This window comes from Elgaria multicarinata, chromosome 11 (genome assembly GCF_023053635.1).
Source record: "Elgaria multicarinata webbii isolate HBS135686 ecotype San Diego chromosome 11, rElgMul1.1.pri, whole genome shotgun sequence".
Lineage (NCBI taxonomy): Eukaryota > Metazoa > Chordata > Lepidosauria > Squamata > Anguidae > Elgaria > Elgaria multicarinata.
Window position 1 is genome coordinate 37,096,325 of NC_086181.1, and position 19,475 is coordinate 37,115,799.

The following is a 19,475-nucleotide window of genomic DNA, read 5'->3' on the forward strand; positions in this document are numbered from 1 at the left end:
TAATAAAAGAAATAATTGATAAAAATGACTATGTGAAAATGGGAATAAAATGAAAGAGTTGCATGGAACCTGAACCAATTGCACAGGTTCATAAGCAACAGAGGAAGTGGAAATTGAATGCCTTTATACTCTGTGAGGCTCACTCTAATATTGCTTACCACTTCCTTTCCCAAAATCCAACTTTGCATTGCAGAAGGTGGCAACAACAAGATGGAACATGGGAACCAGTCTAAGGTGAATGAATTCATCCTTTTGGGTCTCTCGCAGGCACGAGAGGCCCAGCTGTTCCTCTTCTTTCTCTTCCTTCTCTTCTACTCCCTGATCCTGCCAGGAAACATCCTCATCATTGTGACCATCAGGACTGACCCCCGGTTGGGCTCCCCCATGTACTTCTTCTTGGCCAACCTGGCTTTCCTGGACATCTGCTACTGCTCTGTCACCCCACCCAAGATGCTGACTGACTTCTTTTATGACCGCAATACCATCTCTTACAAGGGCTGCATGGCCCAGCTTTTCTTTCTCCACTGGCTGGGAGGATCTGAGGTCTTCCTTCTTCTTGGCATGGCCATCGATCGCTACGTGGCCATTTGCCACCCTTTGCATTACACTAGCGTCGTGAGCAGGCCAGCCTGCAGTGTCATGGTCATCCTATTCTGGTGCTTAGGATTTGTTCATTCCATCATCCAGGTTGTCCTCATTGTCCCGCTCCCTTTTTGTGGCCCCAACGAAGTGGACAATTTCTTCTGTGACATCACTCAGATCGTCAAGTTGGCTTGCACCGACACCTATGACTTGGAATTCTTCATGTTCATCAACAGTGGCCTCTCCGCTCTCATCAGTTTCACCCTCCTCATTATCTCCTACGTGATCCTGCTGATCAAGGTGAGGACAGGCTCCACCGAAGGGAAGAGCAAAGCTGCCTCCACGTGCATCACCCATATCATCATCGTTGTTGTCATGTTTGGTCCTGCCATTTTCATGTACTGCCGCCCATTTCAGGAGTCTCCTCTTGACAAACTAGTTGCTATTTTCCACAGCACGGTCTTCCCCTTGATGAACCCCATGATCTACACAATGAGGAACAAGGAGATCAAGCATGCCATGAGAAAGTTGTTGGGGAAATATTGGCCAGGAGCAGTATGAATTCCAGAAGACTTTAAAAAAAAAAATGTGTGTGCTCTTCCTTGGTCAACCTGTTTTGCCCATAGGCAATGGTACTTTTTAGGATTTTCAGAAATGATAAGCACACCAGCAGATGAAGGCAAAAAAAAAAGGTTTATTTAACAAGAACAGGCTAATAAAGCAAGAGAATGGATAAAATCCAACATAAGTAGTCCCATTGAAATGAAAGGGGTGTAAGTCACAACTAACTTAAATTTCATTCATTTCAATGGGTCTACTCTAAGTAGGACTTCTATGGAATTTTACCCACTACATAATAGCAAGTTCATAAGACGTACGTCCCTTCTACCATTGGGAATCCCAGCATCTTATAAGATCAGCCAGTCAGAGAAGATCAGTGGCAGATGTGGCCTGGCCATGCAACGCCATCTAGATCAGCCGGTACAAAGATTCTTCCCCTGGGAGAGTCCCAGTGAATCATGGCCTATTCCATTGATTCCTCCCATTCTGGATATAGGCCAATCCTTTGAGAGTGTTTCAAACTGGAATTACACTGTCCGTAACACTTGGCAGTCAGCCAGCCCAGAAGATAACTCTCATCTCTGCTACCCTGGCTGACAACAGGTAGCCTTAACCTAGAGATGTTGCCAAAGGTGTATCTACCAGCCTCTAGCTATTACAACGTCAATGAAATTCCTCCCAAATGTGCATTTTCACACTTTAGCTAGAAATGTGAGTTTTGTCCATTTTTTTTTCATTTTTGCATATTTTTCTATAATGAAATTCCCAAAGGTTAGAGAAATGGTCCACAGGTCCATGGACTCCATCCATCAGGGGAAAAGCTGGTCTGCTACAGAATTGACAGGGTGGATTCATAAAAATCTGAATTTATTTGGTTCCGCTGCAGATTTCGTCAACATCCCTACTTGAAGATACATTCATGCGTTTGGAAGGCCAAAGGTGGGTTAGTGTTTTCTCACTCTGCCCCCTTTTTCTTGGAATGAACCAAATGGGGGAAGGCAGGACTGATATGAATTCTATTTGTGAACCGCCCAGGGAGCTTTGGTTATGGGGTGGTATAGAAATATAATCAATGAAATGTATTAGGAAAAGTATTAGGGGAAATTGGCATTTACATCCTTTTATGCTAAATGGAGAGAGAAGGCTGATGCTAAATAGTGTGTATGAAAATGGTATTATTAAGCGTGTCAATTGTTAAAGATGCAGAAGTGTGTTCATGGATTTAATGAATTAAATGCTTTGGCTGTAGATGGTGTTTGAGCCAGAATGGCTTTTTAGTTCCATGTCACAGTATTTCGAAAGGGATAGAGTTAGAAGACCTAAAGACGGTAGTGCACACGCTGGTAACTTCCAGGCTCGACTTCTGCAATGCGCTCTACATAGGGCTACCTTTGTGCCTGGTCCGGAAACTTCAACTAGTTCAAAATATGGCAGCCAGGTTGGTCAACGCTACATCTAGGGGTGATCAAATTACACCAGTCTTAAAATCTCTTCACTGGCTGCCAATTAGCTTCCGGGCAAAGTATAAAGTGTTGGTTATTACCTTTAAAGCCCTACATGGTTTGGGTACATGCTACCTGCGGGATCGCCTTCTTTCGTACAATCCGCCCCGCACACTCAGGTCTTCTGGGAAAAATCTACTTCAGCTAGCAAAAACTAGATTAACAACTGTTACCCAGAGGACATTCTCTTCTGCTGCTCCCAGACTGTGGAATGGCCTGCCGGAGGAGACTCGTCAACTTGACAGTCTACTAGCATTCAAGAAAGCTATCAAGACTAATCTCTTCCGGCAGGCCTATCCAGTGGAATTTTAGGATACTTTTAGTATGCTTTTAGGAAGTTGTTAGGATGTTTTTAACAGTGTATGGAAAAGGAAAGGAACCTCTTGTGCAAGCACTGAGTCATTACTGACTCTTGGAGGGACGCCAGCTTTCGCTGATGTTTTCTTGGCAGGCCTTATGGCGGGGTGGTTTGCCGTTGCCTTCCCCGGCCATGATTCCCTTTCCCCCAGCTAACTGGGTACTCATTTTACTGACCTCAGGAGGATGGAAGGCTGAGTCGACCTGAGCCGGCTGCCTGAAACCAGCTTCCGCTGGGATCGAACTCAGGCCATGGGGAGAGTTTCAGCTGCAGAAACTGCTGCTTTACTGCTCTGTGCCACACGAGGCTCTTTTTTAACAGTGTATACTATGTTTTTAATCAGTATTTTATGTATTTTATGCTTGCTGTTGTTCCCCACCTCGATCCAATCGGAGAGGTGGGTAAGAAATATATTATTATTATTATTATTATTATTATTATTATTATTATTATTATACTCATCCCATTGTTTTTTGTTTATTCGGTAACAATATTTATTAATTGATTGATTGGTTTTAATAATAATACATTCCACGTAATAACAAACTTCTCTGGCTGGGTTACCATAGCAAATGCTGCTATTAACCATCAGAATGGGGGAAAAGTTGCATCAAAAACTCCAACAGCAGAAAATAAAATCACTGTAACAAGATCAATGTAAGAGTAACTCTGAAGCAACACCAAGGAATGAATGAGACAGATTTTGGATTTCAAATTAACAGTTTTAAGGCCTGGGAAATTTTTAAAAAATTAAAAAGGTCTTCACCACAATGTAGGTGCCAGATGTGCCTCTCTGCAGCCAAGGTGCCATCACTGAGAAGGCCATTCCCCATAGCTACTGCCTGCCCTTCAGTGGGTGGAGATAGAAGAGCCTCTGAGGATGATCTCAGCATCCAGGTAGGTACATGTGGGAGGAAATTATCCTTCAGCTAACCTGGTTTCAAACCATTTTGGGGTCTTACAGGTTAGAAACAGCACTTTGTATTAGGCCTGGAAATGAAATGGAAGCCATTTGAGTTCCCTTCTCCCTTTGCAATCAATCCTTTTCACCATGGATTTGAGATTTCTGACCGCTCTGATTCCCCAGATCCGAAACGGAGCGGGCTGATCCGGACCTCCAAAGCCTGGTTCCGGAGTGGATCAGGGAAGTCCGGATTGGTTTGGAATAGTCCGAAGCAATTCGGACCGTTCCGAAGCTTTGAAGCCAGGTAAGTGGGGAAGGGGGGCTTACCTGGCTCCGCCGCTGGTGGCGGCGGCAGAGCCAGGTAAGGGGGGAGGGGGGCTTACCTGAGTGTGCTGCAGTCTGGGTGGCGGCTTCAACTGCAGCCCAGGCCTAAGGCCAGAAACGGCCTTGGCCACAGTTGAAGCCGCTGTCCGGACCGCGGCGGCGGAGCCAGGTAAGTGGGGGAGGGGCGCTTACCTGGCTCCGCCATCCGCCACCGCTGCGGTTCATGAGGTGGCAGACGGTGGAGCCAGGTAAGGGGGAGGGGGGCTTATTCGGCCCTCATTTTGTCCCCATTTCCCCACTTACTTGCCTCTGCTGCCTGCTGCAGAGGCAAGTAAGTGGGGAAGCGGGGGGGGGGTAAAAAGGGGGCCGAATATCAATCCAGACCTCTGGATCTTGCTCCAGACCCGGTTCCGGAGCGGATTGGGGGAGGTCCAGTTCGACCTGAACCGGTTTGGGCCCGATCTGGAAGGTCCGGATTGGGATCCAAAGCGGTTCGGCTAGGGGGTCCACACCCCTAGTAGACAGGAATCAATAAAACAGCCATAATAACCTAGAACTAGAAGCAAGAACTAGAACTAGAACCCACTTTGCCAGGTGCTCGAAAAGTGCCATCCGCAGTTCACAGGTTCTGCAGATGCATAAACCCAGGCATACAGTTGTAAGACTGGAGGGTTCATGGATCCAGGACTGCTGCTGTGCTACTTCTCCCTGCTTAGAAAAGTGGTTGTAGACCTTTGGTTATACGAAGAGGTGAACCGTGGGGCCAAGCGACTATCAAATATAGAGAGCCCAGCCTACAATGTTTCTGTGCAAAGGCCAAATGTATATAGGACAGGCCCAGTTCCCATTCAAAACAGATGTGATTGGCAATATAATAATAATAATAATAATAATAATAATAATAATAATAATAATAATTTTAACGGACCCCAGAACTGTTGTTTTTAAATGGATACTCTTGTTTTTATACTGTTGTTTTTATGTTTCTGATGGTTTTTAAATTTTGTATACTTTTTAATGTTTACTGTTTTAACTTTTGTGAACCACCCAGAGAGCTTCGGCTGTGAGGTGGTATATAAATGTAATAATAATAATAATAATAATAATAATAATAATAATAATAATAATAATTTATTACCCACCTCTCCCTCCGGATCAAGGCGGGGTACAACATAAATGTAAATGCCATAAAATACATATAATTAAAACATTTAAAACTAATACATTATTAAAAGCAGCACATTATTAAAAGGAATCTTAAAATTCAGCTGGGTTGGCCTGCTGGAAGAGATCAGTCTTTACAGCTTTTTTAAAATCCAGAAGACTGTTAAGTTGACGAATCTCTCCAGGCAGGTCATTCCACAAACTGGGAGTGGCAGAAGAAAAGGTCCTCTGAGTAATAGTTGTCAGCCTTGTTTTTGTTGGCTGGAGGAAATTCTTCCCAGAGGACCTGAGTGTGCGGTGCGGATTGTACGGGAGAAGGTGATCCCGCAGAAAGCCTGGACCCAAACCATGTAACGTTTTAAAGGAGATAAGCAACACTTTATATTTTGCCCAGAAACTAATTGGCAGCCAGTGAAGAGATTTTAAAACTGGTGTAATGTGGTCACCCCTAGGTGTACCAGTGACCAGCCTGGGTGCCATATTTTGAACTAGTTGAAGTTTCGGGACTAGGCACAAAGGTAGCCCTATGTAGAGCGCATTGCTGAAGTCAAGCCTTGACATTACCAGCGCATGCACTACCGTCTTTAGGTCTATAATTGGCAAACACGTCTGGCAGGTATTTTGCTGTACAATCAGTCATCCCACTTTTACCTCTGCTAAACAGTGTATTGTAGCCTCCCCCAACCAGGTGTGGTCCCATTTGTGGATTTGTACTCCCAATAGTCAGGAATGCTTGGAGTTGTAGTCCAAAACATCTGGAGGACATCTGGTTGGGAAGGCTGGAGTACAGCAAAACCAGGACTGGACTACAGGTTGCCAGACCCTGAAATAGAGGACTGCCCTCTGAAAACAGGATATATGGCCATCCTTTGCAACTAAGAATCCAGTGCCTGAATTTGCCTTTTCCTGAAGTGTGGCTCCACACTTCAAGAAGGACGCAGACAAGCTGGAGCATGTTCAGAGGAGGGCAACCAGGCTGATCAGGAGTCTGGAAACAAAGCCCTATGAAAAGAGACTGAAAGAAATGGGCATGTTTAGCCTGGAGAAGAGAAGACTGAGGGGAGACATGATAGCACTCTTCAAATACTTGAAAGGTTGTCACACAGACGAGTGCCAGGATTTCTTCTCGATCCTCTCAGAGTGCAGGACATGGAATAATGGGCTCAAGTTACAGGAAGCCAGATTCCGGCTGGACATCAGGAAAAACTTCTGGACTGCTAGAGCAGTACAACAATGGAACCAGTGACGTAGGGAGGTTGTGGGCTCTCCCACACTAGAGGTATTCAAGAGGCAGCTGGACAATCATCTGTCAGGTATGCTTTAGGGTGGATTCCTGCATTGAGCCGGGGGGGGGGGGGGGTTTGGACTCGGTGGCCTTATAGGCCCCTTCCAACTCTACTATTCTATGACTTTATGATTTTTCCTCTCCTCCCTCCCAACCCCCTTTCCTTTTGTGTCATGTTTTTTTAGATTGTAAGCCTGTGGGTAGGGACTGTCTTAAGAAATATTTTTGTAAGCCACCTTGAGAGCCTTTCTGGCTAAAGGGTGGGATAAAAGTGCTATAATAAATAAATAAATAAACAAATATGTCTCATTGCTATCAGCAGGAATAGGGTTCAACTAAGTTAGTCTAGATCTTATCTGCACTTGCCCTGCATGAACCCCTGCTACACTCTCCCGTCAATGTGCCACAGTGGTTGCATCCACCACAAGCCTTACCATCATAAAAACATAAGAAGAGCCCTGCTGGATCAGACCAAGGGTCCATCTGGTCCAGCACTCTGTTCACACAGTGGCCAACCAGCTGTCAACCAGGGATGAACAACCAGGACGTGGTACAACAGCACCCTCCAACCCATGTTCCCCAGCAACTGGTGTATACAGGCTTACTACTTCTGATACTGGAGGTAGCCCATAGCCATCAGGATAAGTAGGTATGGATAGCCTTCTCCTCCAGGAATTTATCCAACCCCCTTTTAAAGCCATCCAAATTGGTGGCCATCACATCTTGTGGTTGTGAATTCCATAATTTAAGTACTTCCTTTTATCTGTCCTGAAACTCCCACCAATCAGCTTCATGGTATGACCCCGGGGGTTCTAGTACTTTGAGAGAGGGAGAAAAATGTCTCCCTGTCCACATTCTCCACACCATGCATAATTTTGTACCCTTCTATTGTGTTTCCCCTTAGCCTCCTTTTTTCCAAGCTAAACTACCCCAGCTGCTGTAACCTTCCTTCATAGGGGAGATGCTCCAGCCCCTTAATCATTTTAGTTGCCCTTTTCTGCACTTTTTCCAGCTCTGCAATATCTCTTTTTAGGGGTGGTGACCTGACCTGTACATAGATTTGTATAAAGGCAGTATGATACTGGCTAGTCCTGCTGCCACCGATTGAAACTCTCCCCCCACCTGATCCCCTGCTCCACCACTGTTCCTTCCCCCATATTCCTTCCCACCATCCTCTCCAAAGTTAACTCACTGCTGCTGACTTCCCTTGCAAGAGGACGCTCTAGCAGCTGTTCTCCCTGGACTCTATGGCTCTTGTTCCCTGAGAGCTGCTGCTGTTGGTGTGAGATTGATGGGAGATCCTGGTAAAAGCCAATGTCCATGTTGGCTGGGAATGATGGGTGTTGCAGTCAAATATACTTGAGGGCCACCAGGTTGGGGAAATCTGGATTAAAGCTGGAATTTTACAATGGCTTAATGTAAATCCTCCCATATGTACCTACCCGGACCTTAAGATCATCTACAGGGGCCCTTCTCCGTGAGCCCCTGCCAAAGGAAGTGAGGCAGGTGGCTACTAGGAGGAGGGCTTTCTCCGCTGTGGCACCCCGGTTGTGGAATGAGCTCCCCAGAGAGATCCGCCTGGCGCCTACACTGTACTGCTTTCGTCGCCAGCTGAAGACCTTTTTATTCACTCAGTATTTTAACACTTAATTTTAACTTAAATTTAAATTTTACTGTTTTAATTCTGTATTTTAATCTTATAATCAACTTTGCTGTGTGGTTTTATCCTGGTTGTGCTTTTTATACTGTATTTCGTAATTGTGTTTTTAACCTGTTGGATGTTTTTTGTGGTTTTAATTTTTGTGAACCGCCCAGAGAGCTTCGGCTATTGGGCGGTATAAAAATGTAATAAATAAATAAAATAAATAAAAAAATAAATTTGGGCCGTATAAATCAGGAGGCCGCAAAGGGACAGCATCATTGTCAAGTCCTCATTCGGCCAGTGAAATCATCCCAGGTTAGCTGTACGATGCATTGAGCAGCTGGTTGTGTGAATGGTTTCCAAGGTCTCCAACCTCAATGAGAATCCACACATATATACAAGTAAACAGTCGAGTTCTAAGGGCCATTAAACAGAGATGGGTGACCATTTGCATTGGGATTAGATGGTTTTATCGGCACCTGGGTTCTGTGCATTTCGGAGCAAGATCTGTGACCTAATACAGAGATAGAGATTTTACCTTGGATAAAGAGGTGGAAAACAGGCATTTTTGTGGACCGCCCAGAGAGCTTCGGCTATTGGGTGGTATAAAAATGTATAAATAAATAAATAAATAAATAAATAAATAAATCTATCCGATATGATACCTACTGCCGGAATAATATCTTTTAAATTCAAACATGAAAATCAATTACAGAGACTCCGCAATGCAAACTTGTCTTGCCACAAATGGATTTTGATCCTTACAATGTTTTTAAAGTGGGGGAGGAAGAGATAGCGATACACAGTTAGTGAAAAGATTCATCAGGAACCAGATTCATTGTGGTAGTAACAGCAGCAACAGCAGCGCACCTGTTCTTCATAGTACATTATGGGCGCCAGAGGGCAGCAAAGTGCATAACTGTGAGGCAAATGCTTCTGTCCCCCTTTCATTTTACGCATTTGGATGGGTTTGGTTATTTTGCTTAGGCAGGGCTGAGCTCCTATACCCACTTACCTGAGAGTAAGCCCCATTGAACTCAGTGGGACATATTTCTGTGCAGACATGCATAGGATTCTGCTGAGAGTTTCTTCGCTTATGCTACTAGGTACACTACTGAAACATTTCCTGAAGTTTCTTAGACATTACAATCGGCTATTAAGAGAGACAAGGAGTTTTCAAAAGCTGAGCTGTTAAAAAGAGGTAGCACTCAAACAGCACATTTCACGTTACGCCAATAGCTTCAGAACATAGGCGAGAGGCTGCTGTTGTACTCGTGTCCTGCATGTGGGTTCCCTGTGGGCAGCTCACTGGTCACTGTGAGAACAGAATGCTGGGCTAGATGGACCCTTTGTCTAACCCAACAGGGCTCTTCCTATGTTCAAAGAGCTTCACATGGATTATCCCAATAATCCTTAAATAGGGTGACCATATGAAAAGGAGGACAGGTCTGCTGTATCTTTAACAGTTGCATTGGAAGTGGAATTTTGGCAGGTGTCCTTCTTATGCATGCAGCACCTGGTGAAATTCCCTCTTCATTGCAACAGTTAAAGCTGCAGGAGCCCTTTCCTCTTGACCAGATGCAAAAGAGGGCAGGTCTCCTGCAGCTTTAACTGTTGGGATAAAGAGGGAATTTCACCAGGTTCTCCATATATACAAATGACACCTGCTGAAATTCCCTTTTCAATACAACTGTTAAAGATACAGGAGCCCTGTCCTCCTTTTCATATGGTCACCCTACCTTAAAACAGCTTGTAAGGTAGGCTGGCATGGTTGTCCCCCCCTGACCTCCATATTGCATTCAGGCATTCCTAGCAAGACCTCACCTCTCCTGAAAATTCAGGCTGGCAAGCCACCTAAGCTTTGCAAGAGTTCACCTGCAAGTCAATTGCGATGAGAACGAATTCCCACACGGCGGAGAGAACAAGGGCCATGTCTGCAGCAATTACAAAGCACAATGCCAGAAAGACCTGCCATAATTCAGCAGCAACCCCAGACGTGGAGAAACAGGCAACCTCAGGCTAAGAAGACTCATCTTCTTGGCTCTGATGGAAAATACAGCATCCTGTCACAGTGGCGACTGGTGCCCGTTGGGGCGGGTGGAAAAAAGTAGATCATGTACGGCACACATGAGCTGCACATTAGAACAAATGTACCTGTTTGCTGAGGGATCTCTCTGTCACAAATGGGGGGGGGATGCAAGGGGGGGAGTCACAGCCCCATTCCCCCCAAATATAAAGCCACCTCTGGAACAGAATAAGAGCCTTTGGGGAACTCACATGCAAATTATGAAGGCAATAAGCCCCTCCTTACTCATTATTTGTCAAAGCATCTTGTATTATTATTATTATTATTATTATTATTATTATTATTATTATTATTCACAATTGATTTTTATTATTATTTAATATTTTTTATAATTTATTTATTACATTTATATCCCACCTTTTTTTCCTCCTAAATGAACCCAACGTGACATACACAATCCTCATCTTCTCCATTTCATCCTGACAACAACAACCCTGTGAGGTGGGTTGGGCTGAGAGTCTGTGACTGGCCCAAAGTCACCCAGTGAGCTTCCATGGCCAAGTGGGGACTAGAACCCAGATCTCCTGACTCCCAGACCAACATGCTAACCACTACACTACACTGACACTCAGTGATATTCTGTCTCTAAATGTGGAGGTTCCATCTGGTTATTATCATGGGAAGGCCTTTGTCTCCATGGTTCTCCATAAAGCAGCTGAAGCATTTCTGGGTGACTGCCAGAACCCTTTGGATTCCAGAAGATGTAGACACGTGATCTGGACCAGCACAAGATGGGCCTTTTTCAAGGAATGCCTGCCCCTAGTTTCTGCCCGAGGGCAGGCAAGGTTACTCTCTGGGCTGTAACCTAAGCCTGCGGGGTGATCATTGCTAACCTCTTCAGGCCAGACGGTGGCAACTGTCCCGGGTCCCTACTTTCTGTTCATCAGCACAGCAGCAGGCCAAAGATAGATCCAAGAGGGTCAAAGAAGGGTAGGTAGAGAGGAAAACAGGGAGACAGGATACTTCCCAGCCCTGCCTGGATTTCGAAGGCCAGGAATAAACCACGGCACTGCTTAATGGCTACATCTTCACCTGTCGTCATCAGTGGTGATGTGTTGAGTGTCTCTATATTGACCCTGTGCAGACGTCACGCTAAGCCACAATGTTTAAGCATCTGTACAGCACCATGTACATTGATGGTGCTATATAAATATAAATAATAATAATAATAATAATAATAATAATAATAATAATAATAATTTTGAGCTTAACATTATGGATTAGTGTTTGTGTGAACCAGGACTTAGCGTGTCATGTGAACCATTCCTAACCATGGTGGCTACATAACTAGGGTGCCCATATGGAAAGGAGGACAGGGCTCCTGTATCTTAAACAGTTGCATAGAAAAGGGGAATTTCAGCAGGTGACATTTGTATGCATGCCTGGTGAAATTCCCTTTTCATCACAACAGTTAAAGCTGCAGGAGCCCTGCCCTTTTTGTATCTGGTCACTCTAGTATAGCTCTTGCAGCTTTAACTGTTGTGATGTAGAGAGGGAATTTCCCCAGGTGCTGCCTGCATACAAATGACACCTGCTGAAATTCCCCTTTCAATACAACTGTTAAAGATACAGGAGCCCTGTCCTCCTTTCCATATGGTCACCCTACCCTTGGAGAGTCCAAAAGTGCAGGCAGCTGTGTTGATCTGTTTGTGGGTTAGTGTGGGTAGATGTGTGTGCTATATTATTATTATTATTATTATTATTATTATTATTATTATTATTATTATTGCCCATTCAAAGCCAAGCCAGTCCCAAATAATATTCATTTAAACAGAGATAGCTCAGAACAATATATTATTGCTGGGGAAATACCCAACTCCACTCTAGTCCCTGGCAGGATTGAATCTAAACTCAGAGGGAATAGGGAAGTATTTTGAGGGAGGTTGATGTTATCAAACCTGCTAATCAAAAAGTTCTGGTACTTTGACTCCATAGGCGTGCGTAAGGAGTGTGCCAGGTGTGCCCAGGCACACCCTAATGTCTCAAGCAATAAGCACCAAATTAAGGGGGTCATTAAGTATGCAGTGGGAGCAATCCTCTGGCTGCATTCTGGCTGCTCTGCTGCCACCCTCCGCCAAACAATGTGCCATTGCTCCAGGCAGCACGAATGAAATGGAATCACTCTGCTTTGAGCCACACTTCAAAGAGGCCAGGAGGATGCAAGCCCTTTCTCCAGCCAGTATCACTACAAAGCCCCACCAATGCTGGGGCTTGAGGAGCATCTCCTCATTCCTAGGGTGACCATATGAAAAGGAGGACAGGGCTCCTGTATCTTTAACAGTTGCATAGAAAAGGGAATTTCAGCAGGTGTCATTTGTATGCATGCAGCACCTGGTGAAATTCCCTCATCACAACAGTGAAAGCTGCAGGTGCCCTGCCCTTTTTAAAATCTGGTCACCCTAGTATAGCTCCTGCAGCTTTCACTGTTGTGATGAAGAGGGAATTTCAGCAGGTTCTCCATATATACAAATGACACCTGCTGAAATTCCCTTTTCTATGCAGCTGTTAAAGATACAGGAGCCCTGTCCTCCTTTTCATATGGTCAGCCTACTCATTCCCCGCCTCCCTTCCGTGCAACGGCACTCCCGCAGTCAGGCAAGCTGAACGCGGAATAGGGCATCAATTGAACAGTGTTTAATAAATAACTGAATAAAAATAATGTCCTTTATGACTGTGTATTAAATAAATGTTGGCCTTTAAAAACAAATACGTGGGTGCACAATCTAATGAATTGTGCTGTGCACGCCTATGTTTGACTCCATTGCGTAATAATAATGTGTAAGAGCGTTGTATTTAGGCTTGGCATGACCTAGTGCAGATGAACTGAAGAATGTATTTGTTCTGAGATCATTAGGATAAGAAATTAATTGTCTGCCTTTTCCTCCTGTGACATTCAGAGAAATACTAGTTATTATTTCTAAATGTGCATACGTTGGTATCAGTTAGCATATGCAGATTGTAGGCAGATCGGTGTTTCATGGGCACCAATGGGGCGTGTCCTGCTGCCGTTTAGCCTCACAATGACCCTGAGATTGGTTACGCTGAGAAACAGAAAGAGAATGAGAGTGAGTGAGTGAGTGAGTGAGTGAGAGAGAGAGAGAGAATGTGTGTGTTTGTGAACCAGCCAAAGCTCATCCCTGAAAGTAGGGTGACCATGAGGAAAGGAGGACAGGTCTGCTGTATCTTTAACAGTTGCATTGGAAGTGGAATTTCGGCAGGTGTCCTTCTTATGCATGCAGCACCTGGTGAAATTCCCTCTTTATCGCCACAGTTAAAGCTGCAGGAGCCCTTTCCTCTTGACCAGATACAAAAGAGGGCAGGACTCCTGCAGCATTAACTGTTGTGCTGAAGAGGGAATTTCACCAGGGGCTGCATGCATACAGATAACATCTGCTGAAATTCCTTTTTCAATGCAACTATTAAAGATACAGGAGCCCTGTCCTCCTTTCCATGTGGTCACCCTACCTGAAAGCATCATGGTGGAGTGGGGTTTTACCTGGAGTAAGAACCATTGAACTCAATAGGGCTTGCTTCTAGGTGGATGGTCAAGAACTATTTTCCATTGTCACAGAAATTAGGACATGAAATAATGAGTATAAGTTAGAGCTACCTAGATTTTGATTAAATATAAGGAAGAAGCTCCTGTTGGTAACTTCTGTACAACAGTGGAACAGTCTGTCTATGGAGGTTGTGGATTCTCCATCTGTGAATGTTTTTTTAAGAGGCTGGACAGCCACTACTCATGGATGGTTTAATTCGTTTTCCTGCACATTGCAGAGGGTTGTACTAGATGATCCTTGTGGTCCCTTCCAATGATCCTAAGTAGACATGTATAGGATTACACTGTATAGGAGGGAGGTAGTGGTCTGGGGATGTGAAATCCCAAGTTGATTCTCTCAGCTTGCCCCCGGCTGCAGCCACCAGTTCCAGCCTCACCTCAGTTTCCCCACTGTACTGCCAAACTGTGCTCAGTGGCTGTGTGTTTTGAACGCACAGTCTGCAGTGAGCCAGGGTGGCAAAAAGCAAGTGTCTGTAACCTTTCTTTCAAGGTTTTACCAGTTGTTTGGGTACTAATGATCTCCCTTCAATGAACTTTACAATATGTTTTCTTTTTCGATTTCCACTTTGCTGCCAGTTGTGTTGTGCGAGGTAAGAATCAGTGGAATCCAGCTTTACTTTGAGACAACGTTACTGAGCACTTAGCACTTCAAATACTGTAAACACAATAAGGAAGAAGAAGAAGAAGAAGAAGAAGAAGAAGAAGAAGAAGAAGAAGAAGAAGAAGAAGAAGAAGAAGAAGCTGAAGCTGTAAGCGGTCAGCTGGATATCATTTTTATTTGTAATTTTTCTTCATTATTTTTTAAAGATAAAAACAGTGGATATTCTCAATGGACATCACACTTCCACCAAGCCCCATAAACCCTCTGGGTGGCCTGCAAAACATCTTGCCCAGAGCACTATGTATCCTAAGGCTGGCCCTGGGGATTGCAGATAGGGAGGGACAGGTTAATTCTCCATTTTCCACATGCTGCAGCCCCCCCTCCAAATCTTTCCTTGCAAGGCAATTAAGCTGAAGCAGAAAAACAACCCACATTTACCCCCCCCCCCACCCCATTGGTTTGGGAGGATTTCAGTCTGGGTCATAGGCGTGCGCAGCACATTTCATTAGGTGGTTCGGCCAGGGATTTTTTTTTTTAAGGTAAACATTGATTGAATATACAGTGATAAAGGACTTTTTTTCATTCATCAAACAAACGAAATAAATGAAAACTGAAGTCAACTGTATTTTTTAATTAACAAGTAATCTGTACTGCACTGTTGTAATTATTTGATTGGGACTGAAGTAGAGGAGCACTAATTTTACTGTACTTATTGTCTTTAAATATGGTTAAATATCCCACAGTTACCTTGCTATTCTATTTCTACAATTCTTTTTCTCCTGTCTTTTTTTCTTCCTCTCTTCGTTTTCAGGCTGCACCCGGTGCACATTTACCTCAGAGTAAGTTTGATTGATCTCAGTGGGGCTTACTTCTGAGTAGACATACATAGGATTGTGCTGCAGCTCTGTTTTAAAGTGACACAAGATACACACATACCATGTTTACCAAAAGAACGGCTTGAAAAAAGGGGGTTGGACACCCTAAAATAAGCAAGGGCATATAGGAATTGTTTTAGCAAGCATTCTGAAAAAGGTGCTGCTGAATGAACCCTCCTGAGCCAGGAGGTCCTGGGGGGCATTGCAGTTCTACCCCCTTCCCCTTTCTTTTCTCTTGCTGGAGTCCAGACTGGGGTGGGCGGTGGGGCAGCGATGAAGAGAGAAGGCACGTAAACATACAGCTTCTCTCTCGCTCTCTCTTTCTCCCAAACATTACAGTACCTGCAGGGCTGATGGGGAGAGGAGGGCAGCAGCTCCGAAGGGGGGAGGGCAATCTTACTCCTTACAGAAACAGTCCCCTCCTCTGCTCTACCACGTGCTGCTTCCTGGCCCCAGCGTGGCTGCTGCTCCCACCTTGTCCAACAACTGTTGAGAGAGGTCAGGCAGAGCAGCTGAGTGAGTGAGTGAAAGAGCGAGCAGGGTGGGGAGCAGCTGAATTTATCACTCTTTCCTACAGCTAGCACCGGCCCTGCTACTGCAACATGGCGGCGGATTAGGGTGTTCAGCTGAACCCTTTGAACCTGTTGTCCGCACACCAATGGTCTGGGTTCGAATTAATTGGAAAATATATTTAATTGATCTACACCAAGCAGGATATGACACTTTGAAAATGGTTTGAACACTGCATATGGAGTGCGTCCTTGGCCCCAACTGTTGTCACTACTGTTATAAACCGCTTTAAAGGAGTCGTGTACATCCTGCCCTGGTCATTATTTCTAAATGTGCACCTATCAATATCAATTGGCTTATGCAGATTTTATGCAGATTGGTGTCCTATGGGCCTGGGTCCTGAAACTTTTAATTGCCTAGCAATGCCCCTGTCCCCAATCATTTGCCATGGTGGTTGGGGCTTATGGGAGTTGGAGTAGGATGACCATATGAAAAGGAGGACACGGCTCCTGTATCTTTAACAGTTGCACAGAAAAGGGAATTTCAGCAGGTGTCATTTTTGTATATATGGAGAACTTGATGAAATTCCCTCTTCATCACCACAGTTAAAGCTGTAGGAGCTATACTAGAGTGACCAGATTTAAAAGAAGGCAGGCCACCTGCAGCTTTAACTTTTGTGATGAAGAGGAAATTTCACCAGGTTCTTCATATATATATAAATGACACCTGCTGAAATTCCCTTTTCAATACAACTGTTAAAGATACAGGAGACCTGTCCTCCTTTTTATATGGTCACCCTAAGTTGGAGTCCAATATTATCTGGAGGGCACCAGGTTGAGGATGGCTGGCCTTAAACTTGGCTGTCCCTGAACAGGAAAAACCGGTCAGGCTGGCCATAGTATCCATTGTCTAACTGCTTAGTCATTCTGTGAGTTCCTCCCTTCCGTTCTCCATCCAGAGCTTAATGAAAGCCAGAGTGTGTCCTTGGAGCTAGTTTCCAAAGCCAAAGCTTGGGCCTGGAATCTGTGAAGAATAACTGTACCAAACAGACCCCTTGAGCATGTGCAGAGAGTCCCTTTATGCTGAGCAAGTGCTGCGTATCTCAAGAATTTGCCTTTTACCTTTTTAGAGCAGGACTAGAGAATCTTTTTTTTCCCAGTTCAAGGGGACAAACATTCCAGTCTGGGAAAGGTCTTTGGGGCGAGGAACTGTGGGTAGTAGGGTGACTGTATGGAAAGGAGGACAGGGCTCCTGAATCTTTAAAGTTGTATAGAAAAGGGTATTTCAGCAGGTGACATTTGTATGCATGCAGCACCTGGTGAAATTCCCTCTTCATTGCAACCATTAAAGCTGCAGGAGCCCTGCCCTCTTTGGTATCTGGTCAAGAGGAAGCAGCTCCTGCAGCTTTATCTGTATTTGTATCCAACCCATGGCTTTGGAGCTTCTGGGTGTGAAGACAAACCACTGTATAGAGTTGTACAACTGGTTTTGTTTTGCTTTAATTTCCCTTCAGTTTAAATTATTAGAGGTTGGGTTGGGCCCCCTTCATGAAATCTGCAAGTCCCACTTCTGGATTTTCCCCAGTTTGGGCCAAATCATTACCACCACCACCACCACCACATGATAAGCTTCTAAGTACAGCAGCTAAGGGATCCACCCTGTTCCCTCTGCCTGACTGTATCTTTAACAGTTGTCTAGAAAAGGGAATTTCAGCAGGTGTCATTGGTATGCATGCAGCGCCTGATGAAATCCCCTCTTCATCACAACAGTTAAAGCTGCAGGAGCCCCGCCCTCTTTTGTATCGGGTCTCTCTAATATAACTCCTAAAGCTTTAACATTTGTGATGAAGAGGGAATTTCACCAGGTGCTACATGCATACCAATGACACCTGCTGAAATTCCCTTTTCTAGACAACAGTTAAAGATATTTGAGCCCTGTCCATGTTTCCAAATGGTCACCCTGGTAGTGCCCAAATAGGAAGATAAGAATTACCCTGCTGTGCCAGGTCCATCTCAACTAGTATTATGTTTGTGAAAAATGACCTCTAGGGCACATTTCCCCCCTATAAGTATAAACTTTTTATCAGCTCTCATGGGCAAAACACTCTTCATAGACTCCCAGCCACTATATCAGTGATCTTTATTATTATTTTTTGTAAGTTGCCTTGGGAAGAGGGTGGGGGTGTTGCTTTGGGGCTGGAAGAGTATAACTTTAACATCCCCCCCCCAAAAAAATATTATCTCTGTTAAAAGGCAGTGAAATCCTTACTACCTCCAGTATAACATTTGTTTGCAGGTCTGACAAAATGCAGACAGTCACGCATTTCTGCAAGGAGTCTCAAGAAAAGCTGCAATCCTATGTGCGCTTACCCGGAAGGAAGCCCTCATGAAATCAGTGCGGATTACTTCTGCACAAGAGCAGGTTGCAAAGGTAGATATGTGATCAGCTTAAACTGAGCTGCATAGGGTGACCATATGAAAAGGAGGACAGGGCTCCTGTATCCTTAACAGTTGCATAGAAAAGGGAATTTTAGCAGGTGTCATTTGTATATGAGGAGAACAGGGTGAAATTCCCTCTTCATCAAAACAGTTAAAGCTGCAGGAGCTATACTAGAGTGACCAGATTTATAAGAGGGCAGGGCACCTGCAGCTTTAACTGTTGAGATGAAGAGGAAATTTCACCAGGGCCGGATCTACACTACTGCTTTAAAGCGCTTTAAAGCAGTAGTGTAGATCCGGCCCAGGTTCTCCATATATACAAATGACACCTGCTGAAATTCCCTTTTCAATACAACTGTTAAGGAGTCCTGTCCTCCTTTTCATAGGGTCACCCTAGAGCTGCATGCTTTTTTTTTAATTGATCCTTGTCATCAGTTGTTTTGTGTTGCTTCCTAAAGACTTATTTATTAGCTCTTCCTTCAAGAAGTTCAGAGTGGTTTCCAGTCAGTCTCTGGCACTTACAAGACAGGGATCCGCTTAGAGTTAACACTTTAAGAGCATCACATGGCCTCAAACCGTTCCCTAAGGGGCCCCTTTTTATTCTTTTATTGATTCAATGATGCTTTCAATCTGTCTCCGCAATACATTATTGCATTGCATCATGGACTTTGTCTGGGACAATACATTTTTAACATCAGCGTCATCATCATCTACAGGATCAGGTGACAGAAGCCTGGAGCAGCAAAGTGGATTGAGCTACTTTCAGACTGCAGGTGGGAGTGCCATTGTTTAATTGCTCTCAGGTTAAAAGGAGAAGAGGAAGAAAACAACAACAACCATCGTAAAGAGAAAGACTATAGCTCAGTCTGTCCCCTGCTCTGCTAGCTTTCTACTTGCAGGGAGATTTCTAAGGAAGGCAGAATTCAAAAAGGTGATTTTCCCCACCTAAAACGGATAGCGGTACAGTCCCTTTTACTTCCCACTTAGCCACCACATTTCCACCTCAGTGTACTGCAGATGGAGAACAATGTGTCTGGCGTGGTCTTCCCATGCAGCACAGGGAATGAGGTGGGAGAGCAGACTG

General features: G+C 44.5%; 1 protein-coding gene across 1 annotated transcript; it reads left to right on the forward strand.

Moving 5' to 3' along the window:
- Positions 1 to 210: 210 nt before the first annotated feature.
- LOC134405733 (olfactory receptor 4N5-like) lies at positions 211 to 10,299 on the forward strand. The gene is made up of 2 exons (XM_063136983.1): positions 211 to 1,109; positions 10,164 to 10,299. Exons 1-2 carry the CDS (start codon positions 211 to 213, stop codon positions 10,297 to 10,299), a joined length of 1,035 nt encoding a protein of 344 aa, XP_062993053.1.
- Positions 10,300 to 19,475: the final 9,176 nt, after the last annotated feature.